Source organism: Trachurus japonicus, chromosome 17 (assembly GCF_045865225.1).
Source record: "Trachurus japonicus isolate A0001 chromosome 17, Traja_1.0".
Taxonomy (NCBI): domain Eukaryota; kingdom Metazoa; phylum Chordata; class Actinopteri; order Carangiformes; family Carangidae; genus Trachurus; species Trachurus japonicus.
This window is the reverse complement of record NC_140923.1, coordinates 12,908,756-12,927,077: the sequence shown is the minus strand read 5'-3', so window position 1 is coordinate 12,927,077 and position 18,322 is coordinate 12,908,756. Positions and strand designations below refer to the sequence as shown.

General features: G+C 43.4%; 1 protein-coding gene across 2 annotated transcripts in view; it reads left to right on the top strand.

Annotated features, from left to right (window-relative positions):
- Positions 1–18,322, top strand: part of usp33 (ubiquitin specific peptidase 33) — a 30,297-nt gene continuing 11,975 nt past the window's right edge. Inside the window, exons 1-8 of one of the 2 annotated variants that reach the window (XM_085805530.1) lie at positions 1–162; positions 5,855–5,953; positions 6,100–6,153; positions 6,291–6,353; positions 11,074–11,183; positions 11,256–11,324; positions 11,781–11,884; positions 17,099–17,168. In XM_085805530.1, coding sequence (XP_085661656.1) covers positions 5,870–5,953; positions 6,100–6,153; positions 6,291–6,353; positions 11,074–11,183; positions 11,256–11,324; positions 11,781–11,884; positions 17,099–17,168 — 554 coding nt within the window. In that variant the 5' untranslated portion in view covers positions 1–162; positions 5,855–5,869. Of the gene's footprint in view, positions 163–5,854; positions 5,954–6,099; positions 6,154–6,290; positions 6,354–11,073; positions 11,184–11,255; positions 11,325–11,667; positions 11,885–17,098; positions 17,169–18,322 lie in introns of those variants that run through there. The other variant, XM_085805529.1, reaches the window with a different exon arrangement.

The following is an 18,322-nucleotide window of genomic DNA, read 5'->3' as shown; positions in this document are numbered from 1 at the left end:
GTAACGTTAGCAACCACGCTGAGCGGCAGGGAGGAGGGTTATCGTTCATGTGAAGGATTGCTCTTTGAATTATGTCTCTAAAAACAGACTAAAACCTACTCTCTCGCACTCAGAGTTCAAGTGGATCCGCTGGGGAAGCGTTTTTTCTTCACCATCGCGCCGGTAAGAGCCGATGATAACATTTATATTTGCTGCTAACTCACTGTGGCATCGACGGGTGATCGGGTAATATCTACAGGAACATTAGCATGCTAACGTTAGCTAGCATGCCTATATGACGAGATGGTTATCATCATTAGCGAACTACACCTGACTCAAATGTTATCTGTTATATGTAGATAAGCCAAAAGCACGATACGCTTGTATGTGTGCTATTGTTATTACCAGTGTTGCAGGTTGCTCGTTGCTCGAGACTAAAAAGATTAACAAGATAACCGCGGGTTGTGAGCTAACAAGCTAATGCTAGTGGAGCTGTGACGCTGCTGTCAGAGCCTCGCCTGGTTTTGACACTGACAGCTCAGTGGACAAGGCCAGAGAGCCTCACACATCTGTAACATGCTCCGTCTTTTGTCCACCACAGACTAAGGTGGTCGCTATTTAGCTGTTAAACCTGTTGGAAGTTATTATTTTTTGCATTTTACAGCGATATTTTAACCTTTTATACGCGTCAAACAAACAAACAAACATCATCTGCAAGGTAACATTTCGTTTCAGTATAATGGCTAATCATGAGCTGTTTGCTAACCTGTGCTAACAGGTCACTTAAATTGACCTTTTTATTGTTACTTCGTTGCTTTAAATTAAACTATAATAACATGGGAATTGGCTGTCAAAGTGGGCTTCATGTGCACTGCCTGCTTTGGGTCAACGCCCCACCCTGACTGTACCTCCTCTTTGTTTAGATTCAAAATCCCCTGCTTTATTATTGCAGCATACATAGGCTATAAGCAATATATATTTATTCATTTGAGTAGACTTTAATATTTTTTTTATTATAATCTTCAACCATTCAAATAATTTCCAACCATTTCATACAAAATCAACCTCTTTCTTACACATTTTCAATCGATTTACACCTATTTCTTCAGCTATGTTAGTGCTGATTTATCAGTTTTCCTTACTGTCAGGTTAAAGCTGCACATTTCAACTCTCTGTTACATTTAAACATGCAGGATTTCTAAATTTTCTTCTACCTTTTAAACATTTCTTCTACTTTACGCCCTTTTAAAGGCATTAATCTCTCAGTTTACAAGTTATATGTTTCAGCTTTAGCGTCACCCTTTTTCAACTTGGCTTCAGCAGTTTCTTCACCTAACTCAGCATTGTTTCAACAATTTCTTCTGCTCATTCAGCATTGCTTCAGCAATGGCGTTCAGCTTTCAACATTCACACGCATTTTCTTCAGGAAAATGCTCTTTCTAGTTTAGATTTAAAACCCCCTGCTTTATTATTGCAGCATTGTATCGGTTGTGCAGACAGGGTAAGGATGAGGATGGTTTGCGATGATGAAACAACTGAGGACAGTTATCTTTTTCTAGCAATAGCTTTGCGTATAGTAAGTCGCTTCAGGCTTGAGAGTGAAACCACCGGTTAATTTGATTATCCTGGTGCGTACTACTGCCTGTTAGGATGGATGAGGAGTGTTAACTCAGGCACACAGAGTTTGTTGACCTTTTGAACGGATACCTCCAAAGTTCAGGGCAATTACAGGAGCCTATAAAACAAATAGAGTTGTAGTTGACCTTGAGTCTTTTATCAGTTTGTTTATGCATGTGCTCACAGATAGCAGTGATTGGATGAGGAAACGGGCATATTGACACTGCAAGGCTCGGCCCTCTTCCTGTCTTCCTATGACCTGTTGTTGGGATACTGAATGTGCAACTGCTTCTTCTTCCTCTTTACATTGTGGAGCTATATCTGGAGCAGAAGAAAAATCCCCACCATAACAATATAAAAGCACAGGGCGATATTTTTAACCTCTGTGTGTTGTCTGACCAACTATTGAAATTCCCTAATATTCACAGCATAATTTAAGAACAGGAACTTTGCATATGAATGTATCGATCATCTATCAGTGCGTTATAACTGCAAACAAGTGTCACCTCTGGCCCTGTGAGTATAAATACATCAGGTGGTGGTGTGATGTCCTGTTTGCCACTGTCATGCATCTGCTATTGTCAGGTTTCGGCTGTCCTGTCCTAGAGATGTTTGTCGGCAGGCCAGAGCTGCGGTTTAGAGAAAGTCGGTGTACGCTGCCGCTGTGACACTCAGTGAAAGTGGTTCTTACCGTGTAGTTGTGGTTTAAATGTGCTGCATCACGTGCGGCGCTGTAGCTTAGAGAGCTGCGAGCCGGGATCTGCTGTCATCATGCCGCTGACACCCGAACACTCCTCAAAAGTCAGCGTGCAACCTTCAACAAGAGGCACACTTAGCATCCTTGCCACGGGCAAAGTGGGCACACATTATTAGATCATCTATTTATTTATTTTTGTGTGTGACAGACACACTGAGGTCTGAGGAGGCCTTGCAGCTACAGGCGGTTGCTCATAATGACAAAATGTGTGTTATTACACACTTTACATCAAGAGTTTATCTTCCTGACTCTTGCAATACATCTCTACTTGTGGGTCAATGCTTTGTACTATTATTTGTGTCATGCAGTAGTAGAGTAAATGCGTGCTTTGTCTCTGTCAGGTGCACCTGCTCCCCTGAGAGGAAGTGTCTTAAAACCATTCGTACAAACCGTGTTATGTAATTTGTAGCCTGAGAGAGAAATGTTTCCCATTCACGCTAAGACAGCTGTTTGTTTTATGATGCAACAGTTCCTCAAATACTGCTCACTTAATAGACAGAGCCCGACCAAGCCCCATGTCCCCTCTGTTACTGTACCAGCAAATCCCCAGCTCCTCCTCAGGGCCGGAGGAGACAGTGTGTGAGCCTTGTTTGTTTAGTTGAGGAGACAGGACGCCGGCCTGCGCTCTCAAGAAATCTGATTATAGGAAGCAGCAGTGGTTTCTTGTAATCCCAATGAATGTACAGAGTTTATACAACTCGCTGCCGAGCTGCCCTTCTTCTTTTTCATACACACTGAAAAATAGAAGCAGAACAGGAGTCCGTTACGTCTGTACAGAATTAGAAAGTATCAGTCTTACAGAACGTAAAGCGATCTGAGGTGATGTTTTTTTCTAAAATGATGATTAAGGGATATTTTGGGAGATATTCTACACTGTCAGTGTGACACACAAAGCTGGCTGAGTGGTAATATTTACCTTGTGATCAGATCCTTTATCTCTTCCTGTGAATAATAATCAATACTTACAGCCTGGTAATGTAGCTTAACTAATTGAGCCTCGCTGTAGAAAGTGGACATATCACTCTTGGACAGCACTGCAGAGACCTGGGTTCAAAGTTCAGGAATGTAATTTTATTTTCTAAGGTAAAGGTAATTGAAGGAGAATAAAAACTGACTTGCAAAAATGTGTTTATGGGCTGTTGTGGATGAAACTGGACAGTGCTGCTCTACTTTTTTTCCCTCCGAAGTATAAATGGGCTACCAACCAAAGCTAATTAGTGCATTAGTAACCCAGTTTTGTATTTTTAATACCACAACATTTCCATCACCCGCCTTCTCTCCTGACTGAGCGACTGTAAGAGGATGAATACAGTTTGTGTTGGACCCTGCAGCGTTTGCTGCTCTGCTGGATTTAACATTGTGAACAGCAGTAATGGGGAAGGAGAGCGGCCATAAAATGTTATGCTCTGTAACATCACTGGTTTGACTTGGTTTTACTTTCGTTTTGTTGTGTTTATTGTCATATGTTTTCATAGTTTCTTGTTCTTCTAACAAAATCAACACAGTAGCTGCGTCTCCATTGCAGAAAATCTCGAAAAAGTACTGTTCCTATTTGCAGGTGTTTCCATTGAAAGGTGTTTTGCGAATGAGCCGTTAAGTCTAGTCTTGCATCTGTAACAGAAGAAGGAACTATTGTTTGGTTATTCACACAGACATGTTATTGTGTGACACCACCTGAGTTATCATACAGAGTTGAATGATTGGACCTCACATGCCAAAGTTTTATTATGGGACGACTCAAAACAGACGGAAGAGAGAGGGAGAGCGAAGGGACACAGAAAACCATTAGCCTACCAACGGGATCATACCTGATCAGACCTGGAGTGACGTGTAAATGCGAAAAAAGTGTTTCCATTACACTTTTGTGGTACACTGTCTTATATCGTCAGTCACGTCTGAAAAACCACCTCATGAAAGCGTAAAAATGTTTTGGCGATATATGAGAGGTTTTTCAAAATGTAGGCGACGTGTTTCTATTACCAGCTTTTAATTGGATATTTAGGTTTTACGCATTTCCAGGGGTAATGGAAACGCACCTAGTGTTTACATGTTTCAGTTTCACTGCTCTGTTGTGAAACCATTGCTTGCATGTTTGTTAAAGGCTTGTACATGTTTCTGATACCAGGATTTGGTGTTTACATTCATAACACACAGCCAGAACAGTAGCAGGAATGTAGAGGCAGATATTTTCCTCCACACAAACAGAGGTGTCTTCTTTTTGTACGCTGCTGCTGCTGCTGTCAGTGATAATTTTATATGTGTGACCCACATTTGAGAGGTCATTTCCATGTAGGCCTTCCTTTTACTACTTGCTGTAAATCAGGACCATGAAGACGGACGGATACAGAGGCACTGGCCGAGTTTTGAGCTTCGTCAGCGAGCAGATTTTTCGTCACATTGGCGTCGTTTGCAGAAGATTTCGTGTAGTTTATGTTTATTGTCATTGCATGAGCATATACAACAAAATTTAATTTAGCAGTCTCTCTCCTGCAGCAGCAAAGAACATTTAGAAAAGTAAAAAAAAACACATAAAGTGCAAGAAGTCAAAAAACAATTAAATTAAATATCAACATATCAAGACATGCACTACATCAGTGGTTCTCAACCTTTTGTATATCAAGGACCCCTAAATTGAGACAAATTAGACCCTGGACCCCCATTGGACCAAATTTAGAAGTAAAGACCAGAAATACACAAATATTTGTTCTGAGACTGAAGAACATTACTTTTTTATACATTTAAATTAGGGCAAATGGTGTGAATTTTTGGAAATATTATGGTCCAAAAAAATGGTCCAATTTCTCCAAAAACATTTAAACATTTCTAGGAAGAAGTGGTAAAAATTCTCGAAAAAAAGAGGTAAAATTTCTCATAAAAAATGTTCAAAATAAAAATAAAAAAGTAAAAATTTCTAGAAAAGAGCGGTAAAATTTCTAAAACAAAAAAGTAAAAAAAAAAACTTCTAGAAAAAAGTGGTAAAGTTTCAAGAAAAAATTGGGGACCCCCTTCAAATCTCTCAAGGACCCCTAGGGGTCCCCGGACCCCACGTTGAGAACCACTGCACTACATAATATACAGTAAAAGATTTGCTCCAACCTGTTCTACGCCTAATGGACTGTGAAGCTAAATATTTCTATTCAAGTCAACACTTAAACCCTGTATGTCCTCGTCGTTCGTTCGTTACTCATACAATTGCTCGTTCCGTGAGTTGTTGACAGCTGTGGCGTGATGTGCTGCTTGGCGTGACAGCGGCTGATGATAATAAGAGGAATCTGTCAGTCGTGTTGCGTGGCGCTGACTCATGTTACTATAGGCTTTACCTGACTGCTACGTACGCTGTCCCTTCGCCTGCTTGTGTGTCAAGTGTCAGACGCGGGGGTTTGATAAGCTTTTAAAAGAGGAAGTCACCTGACACAAAATAAATCTCATCACCTGTTAAAACGTTTTGTCTCCTCCCCTCTCCCCTCTCCCCCCTCCCCCCCATGGCCTTTTCCCTCTCAGACCTGTGGCTGAGCGATGCCGCTGGTGTCCAGCTGTGACTGCCCCCACCTTGACTGTGTGGGGGAAATCACCAAGGAGGAACTCATTCAGAAATCCCATGTGAGTGACCCTAACCCTCCTGATCCTGTCCGTTTGCCCTGCTCATAACTCACTCACTCACTCACTCACCACCCCCTTTATAATCCCATAATACCTCAACTTAACTTGAACGTGACTCTCACCTGAGTATCTTTATGTTTTTCTAGGGCCAGTGCCAAGACTGCAAAGTTGGAGGACCAAATTTGTGGGCGTGTTTGGAGGTGAGTCAGAGCTGTCTGCAACTCCATAAAAATCTAAAAAAGAAACATCTCCTTGACAGTTTGAAATACTACCGCATAACACTTAACACTTCTCACCAGAGGTATGTGATTATTTGGTGTCTGCGTTTTCCCTCCAGAATGGCTGTGCGTACGTAGGATGTGGAGAATCTCACACCGACCACAGCACCGTCCACTCGCAGGTAAGACACCTCGAGGCTGCACCGACGGCCTCTCAGCTGTTAGATGATAATAGACGCATAGAGAGGAAGGAGACAGGGGTGTTATTCAGTATGTTTACATGACTCAAATGATTGCCTTAATCCGACTGTAACTGGACAACTGAAGTGCATGTTAACGCGTTAGTCCGACTAATATCGGAGTTCTCCAAATCTGACTAAAACACCCAGATAATGCGACTGGAAATTGATTTTCTTCTGCATGTAAACGCCTTAATTGGACTGAAACCAGACAATGCATGTGCGCATGCTTCACAACAGTAGAGACGGCACAAAGTGTGGCAGAGAAGCCGGCCAAAAAGAAAAAGAAAAAGAACAAAGAAGCGCCCGTTCTGATGCGTCACCGCCAATTCAGTGCATTTCACGTGCAACCAGCAAGAATATGTGTTTTATTTAATGAAGGAAAAAAAAGAAGTCTAAGGTCCGACATGACCTGAGTCATATACTTTCAGCCTGGACCGGTGCATCCGGTCGGCAACTGTAGTTGAGGACTCTAAGTTATTTATTTTCCAGTTATTTAGTGACAGAAAAGCCAATTGAAAAGTGGTCCCATGTTGAGGAGGAGGACACCGTCAATTATCCGATTTTCCCCGCTGCTTGTAAACTGGGACAAGGACCGAACCGCAACGAGACGCCCAACTCGAGCTATGAGTAAACTGAAAGGTCTAGAAGTGTTGCCTGTGATGCTGAGATGAAAAGATCTACCACAGAGATGAGTGGTGGAGGTGTGAGAGAGGAGAAGCGGAGGAGATGGCAGATGGCAGTCCAGGACAGGAACACCACTCCCTGGTCCCAGGAGCCATGATGCCTTTCAAGCACTTGCCTTATTTTTAACATTTTTTATTTCACCACGATCGAACAAGGCTGCGCCGCACGTGCGCCTTTTTAGCTTTTTGAAGCACATGCATTGTTAAAAACCATCGAGCCAGCTCAGTCTGCCTGCCTACATCTCCACATTCGGTGCGGTTTCAGCAGTGGATCATCCATTATTAATTGCCATTCCTCTGGGAAGTGGGGGAGATTCACTGGTACTGTCAGTTGCATGGTTACAGTATCTGCCCCTCCTGGCTGCTCTAGGCTTCACTCAGCCTCCAGTTGTTCACGGCGTTGACTCAGGCTTTTCCTCCAGCACGCAAAGGGCCAACTAGGGTTAGAAGGAGAGGAGGAACATAAAAGCGAACATGCTATTATTCGCTCTGCTGCTTATTGGTATCGTATTGCTGCTCAATCCATTGTTGAGAAAGTGCAAACCGTTTCACAAGTGGAAATCTCCACCCAGATAAAACACAGATATCGGATACAGTGTGCGCTGGTGAAGAAAGGTAATAATCGCAGACTGATTTAAAGTGATATCAGCAGGGAATGTGATATCTGTTGCTTTCTATCTGGGACATCAGTCTGTGTAGCTTGTTGGCTGCCTTCTTTTTGTGTTTTCCAGCGGCAGCCATCTTTAAATCCTGTAAGAATGAAGGCCATGCTTAATTAGCGCTCCGAAGGCCCCAAGGGGAGGGAAAATGTGAAAAAAAAAAGAAAGAAAAACTGCTGCACAGATGCAGTAATATATGTGAATGAGGACCACTGCTCATCACACACACACACACACACACACACTGGGAACATCAATATTATGAGTAAATATGAATGAATTGTGCAGCACTCCAGCTGGGTCAGCTGATTTTCAAAAGTTGAAGCTCCACTTTTGTGTGTACTCATGGTAATGGAGTAGGACACATAATTAATGTTTGCACATAGATTGTACTTCAAATATCATTATGCACCAAAAATGACTTCTGAGGCAAATTTAATGAAGGGTAAACTTTGGAAATCCATCAGAGAAAGGATATTAAGACTAGTTCCAGTTCCAGTTCCTCTCAGGCTTCTTGTTTTCCTCTTAAAACACCAAATTTGGGGATCAGTTCTGCAATTTTATACGTGCTTGCACAAATACTGCAAATCTGACAGTATCTGATGGAGACTGATTCTGGCTGCTGGTTTTTCCTGGCCTTATTTATTTTGCAAACCAAACCAGTGCCTTATTCATGCTTCTTTATAACACATAAATGTTACAACTGTTTCATACTCTGGTCAAAATACTGTGACCATAATATGAGTTGCTGCTACGATCGGGTATTTCCTTTTTCTCTAGTACTTTTGGACTGTGGTTCACAAGCATCTGTTTTTTTTGTTGTTTTCTTTTACACAGGAAGCACCCGTGACCTTGTTTTCAAAGTGCTTCTCTCGAGTGCTTGTTGTTGCTAGGTTACTGAAATTGTCTTTAGCACTTCCCATCCTTCCAGTGTTATATACTGCAAATAACTGTGTTGTTGTCAGTGACAACCATCAGGGTCAGTTTTTTCCTCCAGCATTTGTTGACAGTGTTGATATTGTAAGCCCCGCCCGCCATCTTGGTTTTGGCTGAGAGAAGTGACATTGACAAGATCAGTGTGTTAAAGGGATAGTAGCATTTTTTTAAAAGTGGGGTTGTATGATCTACAAATAGCCCCCAAGTACTTTAATTGCAGTAGCAGACTCTCTACACTCCTCCCGTTAGCAACGCCAGCCCATAATAGCCCTGCCCAGAGATTTACAACATACATTGTTGTGAATGGACCCAAAGAAACGGCCTAATTTTGCGGCCTAAAAGAGGTTGTACGTGAAAAAAAAATACACAGTTCCATTGTTCGCTATAATATAATTTTTTCCAGCCCTTCAAAGTGCAGGAAAAACACAGTTTTTATTTGGAGCTAACCAACTCACGTATCCCTCCGCCCAGGGTTAGCGCCCGCAGATCAGCAGTTGGTTAGGTCCAAATAAAAACTGTGTTTTTCCTGCACTTTGAGGGGCTGGAAAAAATTATATTATAGCGAACAATAGAACTGTGTATTTTTTTTTCAGGTAAAACCTCTTTTAGGCCACGAAAATAGGCCGTTTCTTTGAGTCTGTTCACAACAATGTATGTTGTAAATCTCTGGGCAGGGCTATTATGGGCTGGCGTTGCTAACGGGAGGAGTGTAGAGAGTCTTCTACTGCAATTAAAGTACTTGGGGGCTATTTGTAGATCATACAACCCCACTTTAAAAAAATGCTACTATCCCTTTAAGTGCAAAAGTCTAACTTGCAGAAAAAAACTCCAGCTGTATGCACTATGCAGAGGGTGGTCCTGTGTTGAGTCGAGTGTTGTCGGTGCTCAACTTCACAGAGCTTGGCAGGATAATGGATTTGCTTTGCATCAGTGTGACTCTCTAAGTTATGAGCTTTTCATCCAACCAGATGAAACGGCATAAAGTCTCGCTGTAAGAGCTTGTAATAACTATGGGTTGGAAAAACATCTTCCAGACTCCATAAATCCAGCTTGTTATTAATGCCCTACCTGCTATCCCTCCCTCCCTCCCTTCATGAATGATTTAAACGGGGTAGTTTGATGGTGGTGCTCAGTCTGGCGTGCTCCCTGCTCTGCCGCCCCCTGCTCTGCCCCACTCTGCCCCACTCTGCCCCACTGTGTGTGTGCAGCAGGCTCATGCAGCCCTGATGAATAATGCAGAGTCGGCCGGTCGGCAGCTGCTCACGTTCGGCCTCCTGTCGACCCGCCAGTCTGCCGGCGTTTCGTCAGAGCAGCAGTGGGTCAGCAGAACTCGGCCATGTTTCCTCAGCAGCGCAGGTCCCGCCCCGCTGCTGCAGCGCCGTCCGCCTCGCCGTCCGCCTCGCCTCCACCTGTAACCTGAGACTCAAACCTGAATCATGTGGATGAACTCATTGTGATGCAGCCAAAATCTGCAAATGCAGGGTTGAACACTGAAGTGCAGCTTTAATTTGTTTACTCATGAATGCTCTCATAAAAATAAAAAAAAAACGGGAGGAGAGTAAGTGCTGGTTTTTGTATTTAAGCTCCTCAAGTATCAATAAAAAAAAAAAATCAATATAACATCAAGATAGCTGCGCCACTGGTTTATAGATTTTGAGTTTGGGGTGTGTTTCGTTTTTCGTTTTTAGAGTTGCAGATTTTAAACTGTGTATCTTCTAGTTTGGACTTTTGTTCAAATAACACAAACAATGAGGAACTTTATATGAAATTTTTTTAAAACATTGTCTGATCATTTTATAGACACCAATCTGCAGATTATTGATAATAGCCTTGGGGAATTGCAGCCTTAACACCTTGTTTATATGATTTACTGCAATAGCTATAAAGAAACAATGACATAAAATGAAACTGCTTTGATAGCGGATGTGGAAGTGTTGTATGTTTTTCTTTTCTTTCTTTTAATCCTTTGCAACTCTTTGCACAATATTCATATTTTGTACAGTTTTCTGAATATATTTCCCCTCTTCTAGTAACATCAATAACACTGACACCGTGTGACATGAGATGGTATTTGGGCTGAAAACGTGTTTATGCTTGAGAGGCAGATTTTGCCATATAAGTGTAGTTTGAGCACCACAGACTCAAAGTCAGACGCCCAGCGAGCAGCGAGCAGCGAGCAGCGGACAGGGCACGCCTAGATTTATTATGTAACAGCCAAACCAACATGTACATTTGCTAACGAGATGCTGATTGGTAGATTGGGTTGAAGATTACAAAGCATCTTGTGTATATATATATATGTAAAATAAAAACACTTCTTGTTTCACTTCTGATGTTTCTGTTCACAAACTGTGTCTCACCCCGAATCGTCTTTGTGTGCAGGAGACACGGCACAACCTGACGGTGAACCTGACCACGCTCCGAGTGTGGTGCTACGCCTGCGGGAAGGAGGTTTTCCTGGAGCGTAAACTGGGCCCCCACTCGCCCCACTCGCCCCACTCGCCCCACGCCGCCGCCACCAACAGCATCAGCAGCAGCGGCAGCATCAACAGCATCAGCAACAGCAGCAACAAGCCCCTCCCGTCCTCGCAGAGCGCCGGTCAGGTAGGAAGGAACCAGGCCGCCGTCTCTTAGTCATCATGTTTTATTATTGCACAACACTTTACTCCCTAACTTTTACGGCTTTTACAGCTGCAGATCTGCTGAGTCATAAAGCAGGTTCGATGATACAGCAAATAAGAAAAAAAGAGAAAAAAAAAGTGATGGAGTTGTGAGTTGGAGATGTGAAATACATCATGAACATTTTCTGTCTGCCAGTCTGTGCTGTTTGAACTGACAGATTTACACGGCGCCTTACAACACTATCGCTTAGTTACATAACCACGCGCACTGATTGATAGATCCCACCGCTCTGCCCTCAGCTACAGTTTGAACTGCAAGTCAGATTGTGTTGTTACTCATTTACTAGATAAGATTTCTTTTTCTTTTTCGATGACGAGGTTGGTTTGTGCTTTGCTGTTGCTCCAGGAAAGCAGCAGCAGCAGCGGCGGTGGCGGAGTCGGCGTCGGCAGCAGCAGCAGCAGCAGCAGCAGCAGGGCCCCTGGGAGCCCAACCTCTCTGAGAGTGCCCCCTAATGGAGGCTGCGAAGACCTGGACATGGAGACAGAGGAAGAGGACGATGTGAGAGCCAGAGGTCAGTGTTCATCTCACCACAACAACATGAATCTCACACATTATTGGATGATTTTTAGAGAGTTAGACAGCTCAGTGAATATATTGTATATTATATATTATAAAAATAAACCTTTACCATTGGTAATGGGCTCTATGCACAGCTCCAGCACTTCCTGAATTTAAGGCAGGTCCTTCATTTCCTTTATTGGACAAACTGATTATTCCAGGTGTGTCTGACCATTGTGACTACTCAGACACACCTGGATTGATCAGTGTGTCCCAGACAGGAAATGAAGGACCTGCCTTAAATTCAGGAAGTGCTGGAGCTGTGCATAGAGCCCATTGCAGCCAAATGAGAGAGATGCAATAGGTTTTCCTCCTAAACCTAAACACCAGCTACAAGGTCAAGGAATTTCTTAAGGTTTAAAAAATATTGAAAATGAAGCAGTCATATAAACTACTAAATTGTCAAATGTACAAAAAGGCTTATTTCTCTTCCTGTATTATCATTTAGATAATGAAAAGCATTTACTTTTGAAGTGACAAAAAAAAACAAAAAACATTTTATTGCTTCTTAATTCAGGTGTGTGTGTGTTTTTTTTTAATCAGCGGTTGGTTCAGTTCAAAGAGAAGTCTGTGACTGAAATGAAGCTGAGCGGTAAACGGGTGCAACAACAACACCAGCGTTTTTAAAAGGCCTGACTCACCGAGCAGACTTCAAAGTAGGAGCATTAGCTGATGTGTCAAGTCTCCTGCTAAAAAGTTACGCTTGAAAACTTCACTAAGACCTTGCCAACATCTGGAAACATCACCGGAGAGACAAGCAGCTCTTTCTGAAATAGAGTTGTCGTCACACTGAGCTGCTGATAACAGCTGACTGAGGCCGATGCTGCCAGACACACCACTAAAACATGGGCAGTAGAAAACCCACACGTGACCTGTAAGCACAGACGACTCCCTGCTCCTCGGTGCCGACTGCTTCGGTCCCACTGGAGCCACCGATGCAAATACTGTTCTCACTCAGTTGAAACTCAGTGACGCACAACCTCTCTCTCACACACGCACACAGTCACTCTACAAAACGACATATGTTATGTTAAACCTCCTACGGCAGAGCTCACGCTTTGGCACAAGCCGCCGCTTTGGTTATTTCTGTCACAAACACAGATCATGTGATCAGGGGGTGGAGTAATTAGGCTTTGTGAGAGTAGCGTCTGCAGGACAGGCCGGGCATCGTGAGGTTTTCACACTGTGAAGCGCACCTGCGTGAGAGAGAGAGAGAGAGAGAGAGAGATGCTGTACGAGGTGAGGGCGACAGGTGCGACACGTTGCAGTGGGGATGTAGTCGCTGTAGTTTACCTGATTTGACTCAGTTACCATCAGCAGCAGCTGTGACACACAACTCACAGAGGCTTTAAGATGTTTCAGTCTGACTGCTGCTTTGTGCAGAGTCATAACTCATAACATAGACACTATACTAGGGATGTCACGATTACTTGTTTTCACAATTAATCGTGGTATTAAACGCCACAATTAATTGATCGTAAAGATTCCTAATACCGTTTCTTTCCCAAAAACATGATGTTGGAACCATATCTGCAGATGTGCACCAAAGTAAAGGAAAATGCACAGATACTGGTCCATTTATCTAAAAGTAACACTGAATTAGTAGGAATTTAAATGTTAGCGTGTCATTTGTATTGTGAAAAAAATGATTAAAATAAACTTCAACATTTGATATAGATGACAATTAATGACTTACTGTAAATATTTCAAACACTTCTCCCAGTGGATTAATAACTGGTCCTATATTAAGAGATTAGTAATGTAATTATATTTTGACTATATTTGATTTTACACATTCATAGTGTTGTGAAATTTATTGATGCATAATAATCGTGATAATTGTAATACCGTGATTATTTCTCTGACAATAATCATACCAAGAAAATCTATAATCGTGACATCCCTACACTATACACACATATTTATACTCAGTGTGATGTTCACTCCTGATGTCTCAAATAAACCTCATAAAGATGCCTAGAAATCAAAACACAAAAGATGCTTTTGAGTACCGGAGGAATCTATTGATAACTGTCAGTGCACCTGCGAATTGCTAATTAGCTTTTATTAGCACTACATGTGCTGAAAAGTCAGAATCAGAATCAGAATACCTTTATTGTCATCATACAAAGGTGCATGACGAAATTGCAGCAACCGCTTAACGGGGCATAAAGAGATCAAAATGAGATGAGGTTGGGAATTTAAAGGATCATAGGGCAGGATTTGTGAGAAAATACCGGAAAATACCCATGCGTTTTACGTTTTTTAAATAATAATGGGTGAGGAAGCGTTCAAAACCAAAAAGAACGAGCCCATCCGCGTATCTCTCTCTCCATTGCCCTGAACGGGGTCTGTGCTGCAAAATGCGCTGCAATTCAGGGGGTGAATTTCGCGCGCTGGCCGGCGGACCTGACGTCAGCGCGTCCACGACTGCCTTCGAATGGATCAATGGAACGGAGACATGAAGAGGGCAACCGCGGCAGAGCCGTTGATACAGTAACAGAGTGGCAACACTCCCTGTTATATCAATCGCTCTGAACCAGGGTGGATCCAAATTAGGCCTACTGTTACTGCCAGCAAACGACCCAGCACAACTGAAAGCCCTGTTAACCCCCCCCCCCCCCCCACCGCCACTCTCTCTCCCCCTCCCTTCACACACGCACACAGCAGCAGCAGGTCACTAACTTACACACCCTCTCCCTCATCACTACTGTCTTATTATTAGCCGTTAGCCGCAGCTAGCGGTTAAAAGCCGACGTTATAACTTTAACAACGTTATCAGGCAGGTGGACAAACGTCCTCTTTTGCCCGGACACGTCCACTTTTCACGTCCTGGCCGGCGTGTCCGCGACGCGTCCGTTTTTTTTTTTTTTTTAATGAAATCATGAATATGTCCGGTGTTGATTGGTTTTCATGGGACCGCGGACCCTGACAGATGTGGTCCGACACCCGGACCCGGCGCGTTAATTCTCAGTACCGGCCTGTAGGAGTAGGAGCCCATACAGATCCATGCAGAGGAGCTCAGATAAGGAACAGACAAGCAGCCTCCTGCTGCAGCACAGTGAAGAGGCAGGTCTGTGTGTGTGTGTGTGTGTGTGTGTGTGTGTGTGTGTGTGTCTGTCTGTCTGTCTGTCTGTCTGTCTGTCTGTCTGTCTGTGTGTGTGTGTGTGTGTGTGTGTGTGTGTGTGAGAGAGAGAGAGAGAGAGAGAGAGAACCTACAGTAAAATACCCCCCTCCCCAGATAGGAAAGACTGTAAAGAGTAAAGTAAACAGCGAAGAGTCTGTGCGCGCTCCCGTGCCGGTGGCTTCGCTGGTTGCTGTAGTTACGCGCAGCGGCCGTCGCGTCACTGGCCGTTCTCATTAATCCTGCCCTATGATCCTTTAAATAACAATAAATAACCAGGAAATACATTCTTCAACACTGGATCTCAGATAAGGCCCCCTCAGTGGTGGGATGGCATAGGACCACAAAAATAAAAACAGCAGCATTACAGTGAGGAGTTCAGGGTTTTAAAGGGATAGTTCACCCAAAATTCAAATTTCACTCATTATCTACTCACCGTCATGTCGACTAAGAGCTGGGAGAAGTTTCAGAGTCCTCCGTGTCTTCTCTGAGTTACAGCGGCGCTCCGTGCAGCACTGCATGTCCATATGACGGTTGCGAACGGACACCACTTTTCTTTGTCCAAAAAGACACACCAAAAAAACATCCAAATACCTCCACACAGCTCGTCTGTAATGTCCGCCTTGTATTGAAGCCCCAACATGAGAAATTGTTCGGAAAAAAATTAAATAAGTCTATATTTCAAGCTTGTTTGTAGCGGAAGCTCCTCTTCCTGGTCCGTCCAAATCTCGCAAATTTCTCCCAGCCCTTAGTCGACATGAGGGTGAGTAGATAATTAGTGAAATTTGAATTTTGGGTGAACTATCCCTTTAACAGCGCATGGATAGAAGCTGTTTTTCAGTCTGTTAGTCCTGCTTTTCAGGGACCTGGCCTGTCTTCCTGACGACAGATAAAAAAAATCAATCAATAAAAATAAATTTATAAATGAAATGAAACAAATAAAGGTGAAAAACTGTGATGAAGTTAGCCAACAGCTATGGAAACACTACACTTATTCAAGCAATATATCACTCCAGTCCGTGGTCTATGCTCATTATACCACGGCTAAGGGGCGTTGTTCCCCCTTAGCCGTGGTATAATGAGCATATACCACGGACTGGAGTGATGTATTGCTTTTATAAAACGGTTACCAATAATGACAATATGAAAGAGGGATACGCAATCAATTTCATGTAGTTTTTATTCAACCAGAAATACATATTATTCAATAAAATAGCCTCACTGTGAAAAAAATAGTCCCACCTCTCCGCTTTTTTCCAGTTGAAAGTCACTGCTCAATCCCCTCTACCATTGTTAACCCTCCCCGGAGGTGAAAGTTCACCTTAAACATGTGAATTCAACTACTTTAGTCCGTTTTTTAACATCGTAAAAACATCAACTGTCTTTGGCTACGGACTGCAACAGTCCGTTGTCATGGATACATGACAACAACTTCCATTCATACCAGTCATACGTGCCTGACGCGGAGTGATAGCTTACGTTGTGATAAGGCTTTAGAATAGTGAAATCCGGTTGTTAACCGTGGTACATTGAGCATATACCACGGTTAACAACCAATCAGATCGCCGGATTTCACCTTTCCGTTTTATAAATGAATATTGAACAGTAGGAGTGAGAAATCCTTTAATATTAACTGTGTTGTATGCTGGGTGGGTGGGTGCTGTCTTGTGTTCGTCTAATGGGTTGAGTTGAGTTGAGGTGAGGGGAGGGAAGGGGAGGGGTGGGGAGTGGGGGGGTCCTACAGAGTCAGACTTTGACAGCCCCTGTATAGTAGAAGTTGATGAATAAGTCATCGCTGCTTTACACACAGAATGACATCTGAGTCCATCACCGGCCAGTAGCGGCCGATTTAAAACACACCAGGTGGAGAGACGTCGGTTCTTCTGCTCCCGTTTATCAAATATTCATTCAGAAATGGAGCGGGTCGTCGTCTTATAACAACGTGGCGACTTCGCTGCCGCTGCTGCTGTCGTCAAACTGAACATGTGTCTGGATGTGTGTGACTCGGTTTAATCCTCCTGCTCTGCTCTGCTCCCTCCCCAGGCCTGACGGGGCTGAAGAACATCGGCAACACCTGCTACATGAACGCCGCCCTCCAGGCCCTGTCCAACTGGTGAGACCTTGCCCTCCGTTTACCTGCCCTCCTACACCTCCATTGCCCCTCCCCACACGCTGCATTCAGGGGCTGCAGTTTTCCCCGGCTCATACAGTACTTCTTTGAACGCGCTTCTTCTCAGCAGCTGCTTACTGTACAGTTGTGCTCCCTGCCTGGCTGCTTCTAGTTGACTGTGAGGAACGGCCATGCCCAGGCTCATTTTAGGGGTGGGGGTGGGGGTTGTGGGGGTGGGACGGCTGAGTGAAAACTGCTGCAGTGCACCATTTGAGATGGCAGAAATGGCCTTTTGTAGATCCCAGTAGGGTCTTCAGTTACAAATGAGCGCCAACTCATTCCCCATCTGCTCTGCCCTTTCTCCTCTTTTCTTCCCCCTTTACCACCCTGTCTTTTTTTTTATGTGTCTCCCTTTCACTGTTTTCTCTCCCAGTCTGCCTCATTTTTTAAAATATTGTTTATTGAGATGCCAATCGTCCTGATTCATTCTTTATGATTGCATCGCTGGTGCGGTCACTTAAATTAGAGCTCCGCAGCCGAGCCCCAGGCTGTGCTTTTCTTTACTTTTTTTTTTTTTTTTAAAGCTTTTACTTCTTCTACCCAGGGGCTGGTAAATTTTTTAAAATTAAACCGATGCCTAGGCTGGATGCAAGTCCAAATGGAAAAAAGGAAAAAAGATGTGGGTCAAAATTTGCAATCTAAATCACATTCCAGAAATAGGAGGAACTGAGTCATGCAGCTGCAGAAGGAGGGAGCGTTTCTGAAACTTTCCTTTTGATGTCTGTTTGTGTGAACGCTGCTTATTTCAGCTCCTGTCGGGGTCATTATTCAGTTTGAAGGACTTTTCTCTTGCCAAGGGAAGGGAACACACTCTGTGCCTTGTTCATCCTGTAGTCTCTACTCTTCCTCGAAGAATTCCCGAGCACTGTGTATCCATCAAATATATATATATATAAAAAAAACTCCTCAGCTGTTTTTTCTCTCTTTCAGCTGCTTCCAATGTCCTTCAGCCCTCAGCTGTGGGTGGAGTTGTCCTGCATGAGCTAGTACCCCTGGGAGTTTGTGATATCACTCAACAAGTGAAATAGGAATTTAATGAAGTAGAATAAATCAGAAATACAGGCGGAAGACAGCATTATGTAGAAATACTGCACTCT